At 38.8% G+C, this 14,783-nt stretch overlaps 1 protein-coding gene across 1 annotated transcript in view; it reads right to left on the reverse strand.

The window, feature by feature from the left end:
* AGBL1 (AGBL carboxypeptidase 1) overlaps nucleotides 1–14,783 on the reverse strand; it is a 733,865-nt gene that overhangs the window by 313,477 nt on the left and 405,605 nt on the right. The window contains exon 21 of the mRNA XM_055325935.1: nucleotides 12,857–13,033. Within this exon, the coding sequence (XP_055181910.1) occupies nucleotides 12,857–13,033 (177 nt within the window). The remainder of the gene's footprint in view (nucleotides 1–12,856; nucleotides 13,034–14,783) is intronic.

Consider the following 14,783-nt stretch of genomic DNA (forward strand, 5'->3'; position numbering starts at 1 on the left):
ATAAAAAAACTTATAAGAAATATTGACACAGATCTTGCCATTAGCTGATTTGGTGGGGAAGAAGGAACCTATCAAAATTAAAAGATGCCAGAATTTGAGAAAAATATTTAAAATAAAAGTAGCTATTCCATTTCTATGCTGTCTTCCTTCCTATACTGAATTGCCCACTAATTTAGCCTATGGGTGCTAAGTGTATATGGTTAAACTAAAAAGCCCAAGTGAAATTTGACTTCTCAACACTGACTATGAGCAAGGGGTCAAAGACAAATCCAGTCTCAATTGGGTGAACGATATTTTATAAGAACAAGTTTCATAATGTTTTTAAAAATACTTTAACCTAACAATTCCCCTTTGGAATTCTAACCTATGTTAGAGTTGGTCTGTTAGTGGGGAAAACTATACATAAATAACTTCTTCTTAAAGTTTCCCTAAAACAGCCAAAAGTTTAGAAGAAACCTAACTAATAATCTTAAGTAAATTGCAGTTTGATAAATGTAGTGCTGGGGGGAAATGCAATTGTTAAAAGCATGGAGTCTTCATAGAAATATGGAAATCTCTTATAACAATTATTTTTTTTATTCTTATCAAAAATATTCTTTGATTATAAAATGAAGAATCAAATAAATTTAAATGAATAATCTACAAATATAGGTACTGGTGGATGATGGTTCTATAAAGGATGCGTATATGGTTAAAGTCTAGAGAGAAACATCAAACCACAAAATCAATGGTGGACATATGTATATATATTTCGGGTCATGCTGCTTTCATTTTTCCCTTGATTTTCCTATATTATGATTAGGAATATTACATATATTTTATATACATATAATACGTATTATAACACATATATATAAATTTACAGTATGTTTGTGTATAGTTAAGATTATATATATATATATATATATATATATATATATAGTCAAGTTTGACCCAGAGCCCCTTTCTTCAGTCAAGATAGCATTAGGAATTTAGTAGCAATAAGAAAACCTCTAATAAGTATCTTGGAGTGCATAAATGGAATAAACTTGAGAATTTAAATGGGGTTGTGAAGAGGATAGGTTAGTTGTGTTAAAGCAGTAATGAATGTATGTTTGAAAGTCTCTCATAAGGATAATGCAGCAACTTCATATTCTCTCACATTAATGTTCTGATCATAGAATCAAGAATTCCACAGAGCAAACTGGCCATAGAGTTTATCTATTAAGCCAAACTCTGCTTGTCTAGTGTCTTCTGTAACATCCAAGGAAGTAGTCAGTTTCCCTGCCTGTATTGCACTTCCTGATACATATGATCAGCCTTCCTCTCTCATACCTGCGCATAGGATGATTTCCCTTATATTTCCTATCTTGCACTCAGTCCCGACACCTGGGAGTTACCTGAATTGTTCTTACTTCTCCATCTCTCACCACCTCATCCAGCCTTTTACCAGTGCCAATCAGTTCTACCTCCTGAATCTCTCTTGAATGTGTCTATCTCTCTCACTTTCTTCCAAAGTCTCTGCCCTCTTCCAACCATGGACTTACAGCAGCCCTCTGACTGGTCTCCCTGTCCCCTTCAACACACATCTGTTAAAAGATAGATAGGATCCTATTATGTCTCTCTTTTAATTATATTTATGAATATCTACTATCTTTGAAAATAAATTCCATCCTCCTTAGGATGGCTCTTTTTACTAACCACTGCATACTCCTAACATAATTCTCAAAATTGAGTCCTATTGTTGACAAAACACATTTTTCTCTGTGCAATTACACAAAAGGTGGAATATCAGCCTTCTAATTCTAATCAATTATGATCATCTTAACATAGTCCAATATCACCCATTCACATTTGCAATGTACTTCACATTTTAATCATATTACATTACCAGTAAGTAAAACCTCCGAATATTTTTCTATAAACCGTCTTGCCCTTAAGTGATTTCTTTTTGTTTTAACCAAATATAGGACTTCCCAATTATCCATATGAAGTTCCTCTTTTGATACTTTGCAGAAGATCTCACTTTGGCAGAAGATCTCTGCCTGCTCTTCCCCCTCCTTATGCTCTCTTTCTGTCAAATAAATAAATAAAATCTATCTATCTATCTATCATCTATCTATTATGTGTAATATTTTTCTGGTAATTGTATAGAACATATCTTAGATGCCTCCTCACATTCCCTTGGTGACATCAGCTCCTGGATTCCCAGTAGTGAGCTTTGCCTTGGGTGCCACTGATTTTGCTTGGGCCCTCACACTTCCACACATTGGGGCTGACCAGCTGCATTCCTAGGAGGATTTCCTTCATTGCTATTATAGAGCCAGGTCAACCAGACTCACATCCTAAGTTTCTGCCTTCTCCCACCATTTCTGGACTTAGATGAATGGTTGCAAAAGGGGCCCAGTGATGGCAATGTGAACATGTGAGTTTACCTCTCTGGGGACACACTTTGACTAATGGGAGACACAAAGGGGGCATGTGTAACAGGCAGGTAAGTCCTTCTTCCTTCTCAACACCTCCTCCAGGAAATAGTTCTACATACAGCCTTATCCAGACACATGCCACATAGCTGAACAAACCCACCTGTTTTATGAGATATAAACCACTAAGCAAAGGGTATTTTATTCCTGCGATTTTTGTTGTGTTCAGAAATACTCAGGGGCATATAGACAGAAATTCATTCCATAAAATAATCAAGATTTTTATCATTTAAATGTCATTACTCAATACCAGTCTAAGTAAGATTTTGAAACATTTCTGATCTTTCCAATTGTGTGTTTGCCTTTGAGGAGGTGTGGTTAACCATAAGCTCCATAGAAATGCCTACAGTAGGTTTCTGTGTGTTCCTAAGGAGGGCATGCAGGAGGAAGGAATAGGATAATGCCCTCGCCTGCTCCAGTGTACTCAGATTCAGCATAAGGCACACCCCTGGTGTGGAATTCCAGGGTGAGATTTAGAAATATGTAATGAGCCAGAAGTAGCATGAAAGCAAGCTAGGATGAAAGAAAACTCAAGCACTCCTTAACCCTACCCAACTTTCAAACAAGTATCTTTTACTTTGCCAGGTGAGTTACCTCTTCCAATTTCACACACAAAAAATAACTTGTGGATAATTCATATTCAACTCAACCAACAGTTAGCAAAGCCCTAAATTATCTCCTTCTGTGTGCTATTACAGCACCCAGTTGTTTTCATATTACACTCTGCTGTTATTGCTGACTTAATTAACTGCCTTTCTGGCTGGACTATAAACCCTGAGAGAGTAGGAAGCTGTCAATTCCACTTTGTCATATTCTTGGCACCTAACATATTGTCTGGATTTTTTTTAATGTTTATTGAATGATAAATGAAAGAAAGAATGAATGAAGATGAATTGACCATGTGCCTGGCCTTCACTAAGTGTTTTGAGTTTTCTGTAAATATCCCCACTCACAAACTTCAGTTTAAAAGCAAAGTAAATACCTAATAAATATGTTAACTAATCAATAAAACAGGCATCAACTTATATAAAAAATATCTAATGGTCCAAAATATTCTAAATTGTCCTCATTTACATTCAGGGAATACAGGCGCATAAAGAGAATTACTGCTTAGTTTTAAAAAACAGAAAAATTTGAGTCCATTCCATTGGAGACCTGTCAGATAATACTGAAAAATTGGCTGGAGGAATGGAGCCCTTCACAGTCAAGGAGGGTCTGGGGTCCACTCTAATTCATAGAGAAAATATTCCGTGGATAACTCTCATGAGTGGGACTTTGTCTTTCTCAGCTCCTGTGTTGGGAGACGCTACTCTAAGAAACTCAGTCACACAGCAAGAACTAAAGAAATGTATCTCAGGTTCAGCTGGTCCTTTCCCCCTGTGATACAAGCTACATAAAACCCTGGATTAAATTAATCCTTTCTTTGGTTTTATATCCTTTCCTTTAGGGTATTTGGTTGATTGCACTTACATTGATCACATAGGGAGAGTGAGATTTACAGAGATAAACCATCTTTTCTTCTTCTTGGTCCTTTGAAGCCAAATTATTTTTAAAGGATCAGAGGTCATTTGAGGCTCATTGGACTATCCCAAGGGCCAGATTCTGTCCTTATTTTTGATACAATGAACCATTTTCTACAATAGGCATTTAAAATTCATAGCTCCCAGGGCATTAGTAATCCCAGGAAAGGCTCCTGCTGGCAATCTTATTAGCATCTCTGCCTCTTGATTTTTATTTAATTCCTTTTAATATTCTACTATAATGCTGACATACACTACAGAATTGAGGGCTACAGAATGAGACAATATTTCACTACATCATTAAGCCTCCAGTGAGTTAATAAATGGCTCATAATGTGCTTTGAGATCATATACAAAGAGTTTTTTTTTTTAAAAAAAAAAAAAAAAAAGAACACCAAGGCAACACTTGTTGAATCAGTTAAGAAAGAAAGGGTACTGATGTGAATGGTTCAAATAGTGACTCATACTAAAATGATACATTAGGTCTGTGTCTCATATTTGTATTTACAAAGGAATGAGTGGCAATTTGATAACCAAATAGGCTTTTGGAAAATTGTCCTTCTCTTTTCAAAGCCCTAGAGTGGATGAGGTTAGAGCATAGAGGTGTAGGGAGCAATGGTGGCAGAAACAACAAAACACCAATCTAGAATTAAAATCTTGACACAGATCAACATAATGTCTCATATTGAGGGTCACTTCCAATTTTTTAATCACATTCACACACAACATCTCATTCTAGCTCACAAAAATTCTGGGAACAATGTTCTTGCCTCAATAGGAAAGCAGAACTCCCCAACTTCCCTTTCCTGATCCCTAATCCTTCCTCACCTCTCTGCTGACCAAGAGTGCTCTAAATCAGTGCTTCTCAGACTTTCTGAGGGACATGGGTCACTAAGGATCTTGTTAAAATGTAGATCTTGATGTGGTCCATGAGGCCGAAGATTCTGCTTTTCTAACCAACCCCAGGTAAAGTGGATGCTACTTTCTCAGCAGAACCACCACCTGTGAGCAGCATCATTCTAAAAGATTAGTGTCCTACACACCTTGGGTGGCTCAGTGGTTGAGCATCTGCCTTCAGCTCAGGGTGTGATCCAGAGTCCCACATCGGGCTCCCCTCAAGGAACCTGCTTCTCCCTCTGCCTATATCTCTGTCTTCCTCTCTCTCTGTGTCTCTCATGAATAAATAAAATATTTTTTTAAAAAATATTAGTGTCCTACATAATCACTCAAAATTTAGATGGAAGTAACTCCACTATATACTTAATAAGATACATCATTTGTTCCTGTGCTCATTGATAAGTAGGCAGAAGTAGTCAGCAAGTGACAGACTCAGTCTGATTTTCAGAGTTAAGTCAAGCACTCGTAGAGCTAATTTAAGAGCAGAAACTAGGAAGCTGTAAAGGGCTTTCTAGCGATTTTGGATGTAGTAAACCAAGGCATGAGCTCTTCATTATTTTGGGGGTCATCCACTCTTTTAATAATGTCTGAAAAACTATTGATTCTCTTTCCCAGAAAAATGTACACATAGGCCAACAAACAATTTTGTATGTAATTATATCTTCCTATACTCTTTTGTTCCATAAGCAATTTAAGAAATCTTGACCTGGAGATGTCCCAGGAGCTAGAAAAACAAACAAACAAAACCAAAAATATTTTAAAACTCTCATTGGGATATAGGCAGTTTTTAAATACAACTCTCCTAGGAGAGCTAAGCCAATAGCCTAAAAGCACTGATGAAACACACACACACACACACACACACACACACACACACAGGCTGGGGGAAGCAGTGAATTTGAGACTTTATGACTTCATGACAAAAGCCATAGAAAATTATCTATAGCCCACAGGAGATCAGGAGCAAGTGAACAGAAACTGCAAAAACTAGCAAACTACCCCATTTCTCATTGACTGGCCCCTGGGTCACCAGAATCTGAACCTTCAAGAGCGCTTGATAAAATGCAAATTTCTGGGCCATACCCCAGATCACATGGAGACATGGTTCAGAAACCTGAATCATATAAGACCCTTAGGTAATTTCTATGCACACTAAAGTTTGAGAAATAGTATTCCTCAGATTACATTATTGAAATGAAGAGATTCCCTACCCCCTACTTACATTCAGAGGTTAGAAAAACTCATATCCTCATATGACGTTGCCCATAGGACAAAAAAAATGGGTTCCAAGGGAACAGTGATCCAAAATATATTCTTGACTTGTGCTCATAATTAGAGTAGGATTTTATATTCAGCAACTTTGGAGGAATTCAAATCTGTTTCCTGTCCTAACCTCCACTCTTTATTCCTTCTTTCCCCTTCTCTTATACTCAGGTTCACAATTCTCCTTCTCTCTTTTTAGGGCCTCACATATGAATTGGCTATAATATGGGTTAGATTGTGTAGGAAGATTGTAGACTAGAGAGTAGACAGTACAGGAAATGTCAAGATAATACACACAGAAATGGCTTTGATATAACTGAATCTATAAATATTGGTATATGGATATCATCCCTATAAAAGCTAAAATCTATGATCCTCAATCCTGGATTCCTATTAAAGTGAATAAAATCACAGAGGCCTGATCTCCAATCTCAATAGTTCTAATTAAGAAGGTATGAATAAGGCATCTGTGTTTAAAAATTAAAAAGAAAACCACCATTAAATATTCTGACATACAATTAATAATAGGACCAACAATAAAAGGCATTGAATGTTTAGTGTGAAAATAGGGCTAAATGTTTTATAGGCAGTAGTTCATTCAGTCTTTACAACATTTCCACATGTAGAAACTGTGAGGAACATCACTTTTACAACCAAAAGTCACAGAGGACAGGTAACTGTCTCAAGGTCATGACTGCTAAATGCAGTGCCCTCCATGGGCACAAATGCCCACACTAAACAATAAGCTATGTTTCTCATATGAAGCCATCATTCAGAACCGCTGATACGTCTGTAGTACCGTGACTGTATGTGTGATATATTTACACACACACACACGTGTGTGTGTGTGTGGTAGAGAGAGAAAGAATATATGTGTATACCCTGGGTGAGTGGCAATTCTGTGGCTTAGGACACTTGGGGAAGAGAGGTGTCCTCAAATAAAGGCCATGCAAGTCCAAGGAGCTCTTAAGAGTGCTCATTCGCTAATGGGACAAGGAGAGAAGTCACCAGGAAGTGAAGTAGGTGTAGAAAGCAACTTAATGCAAACTTAATTTGATGTTTTATTGAAGACTAGCTTCTCTACCCCAATTTTCCCTCCTGATAGAAGCTACCACTACATGGGTATCACATCCCTCCAATTCCTCTTTGTTTACTCTGGAAAGGTTAAAAAAAAAAAAAAAAAAGAAAATAGCTCATAGTAGTATGAAGGAAGGTGGAGGAATGTGAAGGATAGAACAATTAGCTAATTGGTCCTAAAAGCACAATACATTCTTTCTAGAAAAATATACCCAGAATGTGCCACAGAAGATTTGCTGGGGTTTCAAGTCCGGTCACTCTGGTCTAGGTGATCCATAAGCTCCTTAGGTACCCACAAAGGCAACTTTTCCCAAGCATGATTTTAGCAGAGGCCCTGCCCATTTCTTCATTCTAATTATGTATTCCAATTATAAATAATAAATGTGTTGCTGCAAATCTATTTAATGACAGCCAAAAGCAGAAACTAGGTCTCCTGTTTCCAAAGCCCAGGGTTACTTTCACCAATGGCATCCTACTAGGCAGAAAGAATGGGGGTAAAAGCAAAGATTCCAGTATCATATTTACCTGGGTTCAAATCCTAGTTCTAAAACATATTAGCTGCGTGACATTGAGCAAGTTATTTAGCCTCTCCAAGTGTCTCCACTTGAAAAATAATGATGATGATGAGGAGGAGGAAGATGGTAAAATCAACTTTAGAATGTTTTGGCATGTAGTAGCAAAGATGGCATATTTTAATATGTGAAAAAAGGCTTAACACACAGTAAGTCTCACATTGGGCTCTGTGCTCTGTGCTCAGTGGGCAGTCTTCTTGAGGATTCTCTCTCTCCCTCTGCCCCTCCATCTCTTTCTCTCAAATAAATAAATAAATCTTTAAAAAAAAAGAAAAAAACTTATTCTTGGTTCTTGGATCTGTGTGTTCTATACCTCCTTGCCTGAACCAGTGTACTAGGTTGAATGATGTTCCCCAAAAATTCATGTCCTTCTCACAACCTCAGGATGTGACCTGATCTGGAGATAGGGTTGCTATAGGTGTCATTGGTTAAGGTGAGATCACAGTAGAGTATGGTGGGCCTTACATGCACTAGGACTGGTATCTTTGTAAGAAGAGGAAATACCACTAATACACAGAGTTGTCAAATCACTATAAAATACACCTAGGACTAATGGAACATTGTGTGTCAATGATACTTCAATAAAAAATAAACAAAAATAGGAAACAAATAATCATTTTAAGTGAAGGAAAGAGGTCACAAAGATAATGGGATACAAGTGGAAAAAGCCATGCAGTGACAAAGGTGGACAAAGGAGTGATGTATCTATGAGCCAAGAAACACCAGAAGCTAAGATAAAGGCATGGGACAATCTCCCCTGGAGCCTTTAGAAAGAACATACCATAGTCGGCACCCTGATTTCAGGCTTCTGGCCTCCAGCACTGTGAAAGAATACATTTGTGTGATTTTAAGCCGCCAAATTATGGTTATTTGGGATGGCAGCCTCAGGAAATTAATACACCCAACCTCCCTTCTGGAGGGAACAGGAGAACAGCAGTGCAAGAGGCCCTGCCCTGAGCTGTGGTCTCCAATTCTGTGTGGGGTCACTTCCCTAAACAGCTAAAGATGCAAAGTATGAAGAAGAGGACACTGGGAGCCCTGAAAGCCAAGTAAGGTTTCCTGTATGAAATTCATCCCTACCAAACCATCTTCGATAGCTAAGCACTTAGTTCCAACGCCTGTTTCCTAATCCGAGACCTTTTTGAAATACAGGTATAGGTTGCTCTGCAGATAGATTTTTGGGGAGCACTCACTAGTGTAACACCTGTGAATGGTGAAAAAAGCAGAAGTGGGCAGAAAAGGAAGCTGAACCACAGTATAGTTGTGACAGAGACCCCAGGCAATCCTACGGGAGTTCTGGATCTGGAATGGCCCTGTGGAGTATTCTCTATTGCGCTAGGAGGCCTGACCTTAGTACATCCGTTAGAACCACCTTTGGATGCATGATGCTCACGTGAAGGAGTCATAGCTTTAGTCAAGGCCACTTCCATCAGCTATAGACAATGTCTGGTGATGGACACAGCTGGAGCAGCTGGGAAATGAGCATCCTGGTCCTGAAAAGAGATCTGGCAGGCTCACTCCAACATCTTCCCTGTGCACAAATAGAAATACTTCTGTCCAAACATAATTTATTATGAGAATGTGGCCACATGACAGTGACCTGGACTAGAATCTCGTTACTCTGGGTGCTCTCAAATCATGTAGATAACGATAGATCTGAAAGTTCTCCTCATTGCATGTTTGTACACTTCCCTCTCTTACCCACACATTTTCCATTATTACTCATTGCAATGTCTCTAAAACTCTCCACTTAAAAGTGGTTTCTAATCACATTTGTACCATGGCAATTCCTCCTCTTTTTCTAATGATCCATTTCGGACAGAGAGGATCATCATCTAACTCCACACGGAAATTGTCATCCATTTGTTTATTTACCCATTCCTTTGTCAGTCATCATATGGATTCAACATGTATTCTATGCTAAACAAGGTATTGAGCATTCAAAAAATGAAGGAGATTGTAAAAGGTTGCCTGTCATGATAAGGAGCCAGGATTTCTCTAGACACAATGAAGGATTATGGACAATACCGTGAGTTGAATAGGTTTGGGTTACTGAAAAACCACTCGGTTGGTGATGGAGCAGATGAATTGCTGGAGGGTCCATGGAGGCAGTGTGCAGTTATGGGGATTTATGTATCAGTTAAGACCTTAGACCTCCCTTGAGTCATCCATCTTCTTCCTCTGACTAAGACCCACTCCGCCCACAAGTCAGCAGCATTGCCAACGAGCATGTGGACAGCTGCTTGGGTGAGAGTGTTCACATTGCCCTCCTAAGCCACAAGCAGCCCATGTGGCCCAGTCATATACTTTTGTATGTGCAAACACACCATGTATGTGACTCCAGGTAGCAATCAGTGTGAAGCACACAGCTACCCACATAGACTGGACGCTTCTAAAAGAATGAGTCCCAAGAGGCTGCATAATTCCATTTTGGCTTTTCCCTTCAACAGCCTCAATAGCTTTGGGCCAGTTCCTAAAAGGTAAAGTAAATCTCTCAGCGGGTGGGACTTCCATATTAGACACAAATTATGGATCTAACTGTATAACCTAGCAGTAGAGACTATATTCCAAAGAAAATAAAGCGAGATTTTTTTTTAAATTAGCCAACTATGGACTGGAAAATAGAAGAGAAAATATCGTATTAATAATAATTATTTGCAGGTAATAGCTTATATTCTTTAATGCAGTTCCAACATAAATGTCACTGTAAGAAATGATATTTCATTTCAATACTAACAAATCAGATTCTTAGTGTGCTGGGAGAGAAATGATTGGAACTACTTTAAAGCCGCGTTAACCAGAGAAACTGCAAAAATATTTATATTCTTATGAAGGAAGGAAGGAATGCCCCTCGTGGGTGTATTTAAGTATCCTCCATCTTTTGGATAAATGGTAATGCTAAACAAAAAATGGAAAGATGACCTTAGAATAATAACCTCAAGACTCAATTGGGACTAAGTCTCAATGTACAGAAATCATTTGCAATATGTTCAGGATGGAAATTTCTATACTGCTTTATACCTCATGGACTTCATTATACACCTCAAACAAAAATCGCCAAAACACCCAACTCTGGGCTGGCTTCCTTTCCCTGGGGTGCTCCCCTCCCCATATGTAAAATTATTCACCATCTTCTTACTCACTGTCTGCAATTCTGCTCAGTTACTCAACAATGTTTGTAAGGACAGAAAAAAGGAAAGAGAAAACCAATCCACTCAGAGAGGTGTTTCATATAGAGAATGGGATTGTTAAAGCAAAACCAGGCTTGGCACCATTAGGGCTTTCTCTAGCCAATTCCTTCTCCATCTTTTCTTACAAAGACCTCATTCAAAGGCCACATGGACAATTTCACAGGGCAAATGCTGAGCTGATATGTGAAAGCCATCCCGTTGGGCAAGCTTCTTTCATTCTCCCTCATTCGTAACAGCTCTGTGTTTGTTACAAGGAAGATGGAGGGTTGGTAGGGGCCTGAACCTATGAGTCATTTAGTTTTCAAACAACTCTGGAGGACTTTGAGTTTCTAGTTAACTTATAGTGAATGGCAATGATACTTATCTGACTGGAAGCTGTTAGCCCGAACTGGTGTTTGGAGAAACAAATAAATGAAAGTCACCAATCCAATTGATCTGTGAAGGATACATGCTGTCCTTTAAACAAGCGATTGGCCCCTATATCCATAAGGCTTTAGAGTCACAATTTTCCAAGCTTATTTTTCCCAATCCTATGGGCTTTGAATGCCAAGAAACTGAACATATTCCTGATGATATAACTTCCAACTACATTCCTATCTGCATTCTCTTTTGGCCTTTACAAAACTCTTATATAGTGGGGAGGAATGGAATATTTAGGATTATCAGTATCTGATAACATGACACACAGGTTCAAAGCAGTATGTGGCTTGCAGCACCACTAATCAGTGAAAAAGTGAGGTCTTTTGTGCTTAATTCCATGCACCATCAATGAATGATCTCTTCTTATTCTGCATTGACATTCGTGTGGGTAAAATGGATGAATTCAATCTAATAATTGATTAATTCTATAACAGAACATTTATTTTGAGCAATTGTTTAGACTAAATGGTTATTTAACAAAAATAATAGGTCACAACCAATGGTTCGATAGCCCTGTGTATCTTTGGCCAGGTAGGAAGTTAGATAATATTCATCAGCTGTCACTCCCTATACTCCCTTTGATAGCTAACAGATTTTCACAAACACAGGACCATGTAGATGCCAAGTGCTTCCTGGCTGTTCCAGGAGAATATCAAAGCCAACATAATGAGCTTTAATGCTGGTAAGGTCCAGGTATCCTTGGGGTTGAATGGAAGTCTGTCAGCTTGCCTAACAAATGTAAAAGAATCTATTACCATGGCACTGTCACAATGTTCCTTATTTATAGTCCTCTAGTGGGGGAGTGGGAAAAACAGCTAGAGTAGCCTGCTAGAGTAGCTATCCAGCTGCTCATGCAGTTAATATAGCTGTAAGAAGAATGTGATTTATATGAGCCTTTCCCTTGACACTAAAGCCTGAGTCCCAGATGCATGTCATGTACTCACTTCTGTGTACTCTGGTGACAGCAGGGTAACAGAGGGCTGGTGATTTAGATAAGCACATAAGATAGAGGCGTACAATACACAGATGTAAAGGACAGTATGTGTGTGCCAACCTACAACCTTGATGATGCAAGGGGAACTAGTGGCCTGGTGTAAAAGGTAACAAGAGATCCCCATGCACATAACAGGGCCAGGCAGAGGTTCCATAAGAGCTAGGGGTGCATGTCTGAGGGAGGCTCCCTGCCACTTTATGGCCAGGACAGATGACTAAGAAACCAAATCAGCAGGCACGTACAAATTGCTTGCAGGATCAACACAGACTGTGCTGCCAGTGAAGGCGATCATTGAACTAGTTCTGCAAGATCAGGTTGTGGGCCAGACTACGTGGAGACTTCTTCCACTTTCAGGAGAGAAAGAAAAAATGAATGGTCTTTGATAGCTACTACCCCCCCACCCCAATTATAGTATATCACTGCTAGTCAGAAAGTATGCTTATGCTGGAGCCTCACATACCTGATAGGGCCCCTGGTTGCAACCACAGTAGCTGCTCTCCATGGTGTAGCTTCTAGACACCCCCATCTCTCTCCATACCACCACCCGGGCAGTGGAGGCTCGTGATTTCTCCACAAGAAAGCTGCAGCTGCTCATCGTGAATGCTGGGGCTAGCTTATCAAGGATTTTGGGAAGAGTCTACAAAAAAAGTTAAATAAATAAAACTATGATGAGCTGGGGATATGCATCATAAAAATATAACATCTCAACATTTATTAAGCATCTTAACATATAAAACACTTAATATATACTACTGCAAATCTTACATCAATCCTAAGAAATGGATACTATGGGTTTGTCATTGTTTGGCCTTACATGAGGAAACTGAGGCTTAGAAAAGTAAGAATGAAATAGAATAAGTCCCACTACAAAGAGGCTAGAATGAGATCCAAATGCTAACCACCAACTCCAAAGACCATAATTTTTCAGTGCCGTGTTTCGGCATCACTGTGGACTGATGTTGCCCCTACATACATTCAGCCTCATACATCACTGTATTGAACTCGATGGAAAGCCACAGATTTCACAAGGACTGAAATTTACAGAGTGACTTCACCCAATCTCATGGTTTTCTAGGTCAAAGTTAGACTAAGAACTATTCACTTATCCTTCTAAGATATACAAGTCATTGATGATCATGAAAGGTGGCATATAATGTTTTCTAAAAGAGTATGATTGCCAAAATGAACTTCCCAGTCCCATCTTGTGATACATAAATCTGAGGCTGGACCAGTTACAAAACTAAAAATACATCCTCTCTGGGTGCCTTTTTTTTTTTTTTTAATAAAAAAAGAGTAGCTATCCAGCTACTATTTTGTTTATTTATGTTAGGGACAGAGAGCATGTGTGTGAGCAGGGGGAAGAGCAGAGGAAGAGGGAGATAATTTCCAGCAAACTCTGCACTGAGCACAGAGCCGGGCAGGACCTGAGCCGAAACCAAGAGTCAGACACTCAACTGACTAGGCCACCCAAGTGACCCCCTCTCTGGGTTCTCCTATCCCACCATTTCCTAGAGTAGAAAAACTTATGTGAGACCACTTAATCTATATTTAGAAAACATCTGTAGATCTTTGCCACTCTCTAATTGACAGAAAGGGGGCTTCTAGTCATCGGACCTCCCTCAACCAAGGACAATGACTCAAGAATTGATAGTATGCCAGGTCCTTGGGTTAGTGGAAATACTGTCACTTCTGTGACATTAGCAAAAACGGGTTCTCTACTTCACTGCCAACAGAATATCCATAAACTAGCACATAATATAAAATTATGTACATTAGATAACAAACAGTAAAAGTTCAGGCTTTTGGACAAGCTGTGGGGAGAAAATAGAGCAGCAAAATGAGAATATGAATTAAGAAATTATTTTTAGGGAAATGCAATTTTGTTAATTTCTATAACATTGAGCAAATATCTTAATATCCCTGGGTTCTTACTGTCCCCATGCTGAATATAACTTAATTATATTAACATAAAGATTAATACAATTATTAATTGTATTATAAATTACCTATGATATATGTATATGTTCACATAATTATTCATATGATTTAGTACGATCTTTAAGTTTCCACATAGTCTGCAGACCTATTAGCATCATCTGAACAAGGGAAATAAGCTGCTAATGTCCTTGCTTGAGTTTCCACAATTGCCCCCATAATTGATTTCATCTATCCACTTTGTCCCTCTTTGCCTGTGATCCCTTCACCCCATTTTTCTCCTTCAAGTGTTCATCACAATTACAGTAAAATTAATGTTCATGTAATTAGCTGTTTATTTTCTATCTCCTCTGCAGCCCAGAGGTTCCATAAGGGCAGGTCTGTGTCTCATTCACAGGAAAATCTCTGCACACAAAGCTGTGCAGCACATAGAGTGCACTCCATAATTATTT

This window comes from Nyctereutes procyonoides, unplaced genomic scaffold (genome assembly GCF_905146905.1).
Source record: "Nyctereutes procyonoides isolate TBG_1078 unplaced genomic scaffold, NYPRO_anot_genome, whole genome shotgun sequence".
Taxonomy (NCBI): domain Eukaryota; kingdom Metazoa; phylum Chordata; class Mammalia; order Carnivora; family Canidae; genus Nyctereutes; species Nyctereutes procyonoides.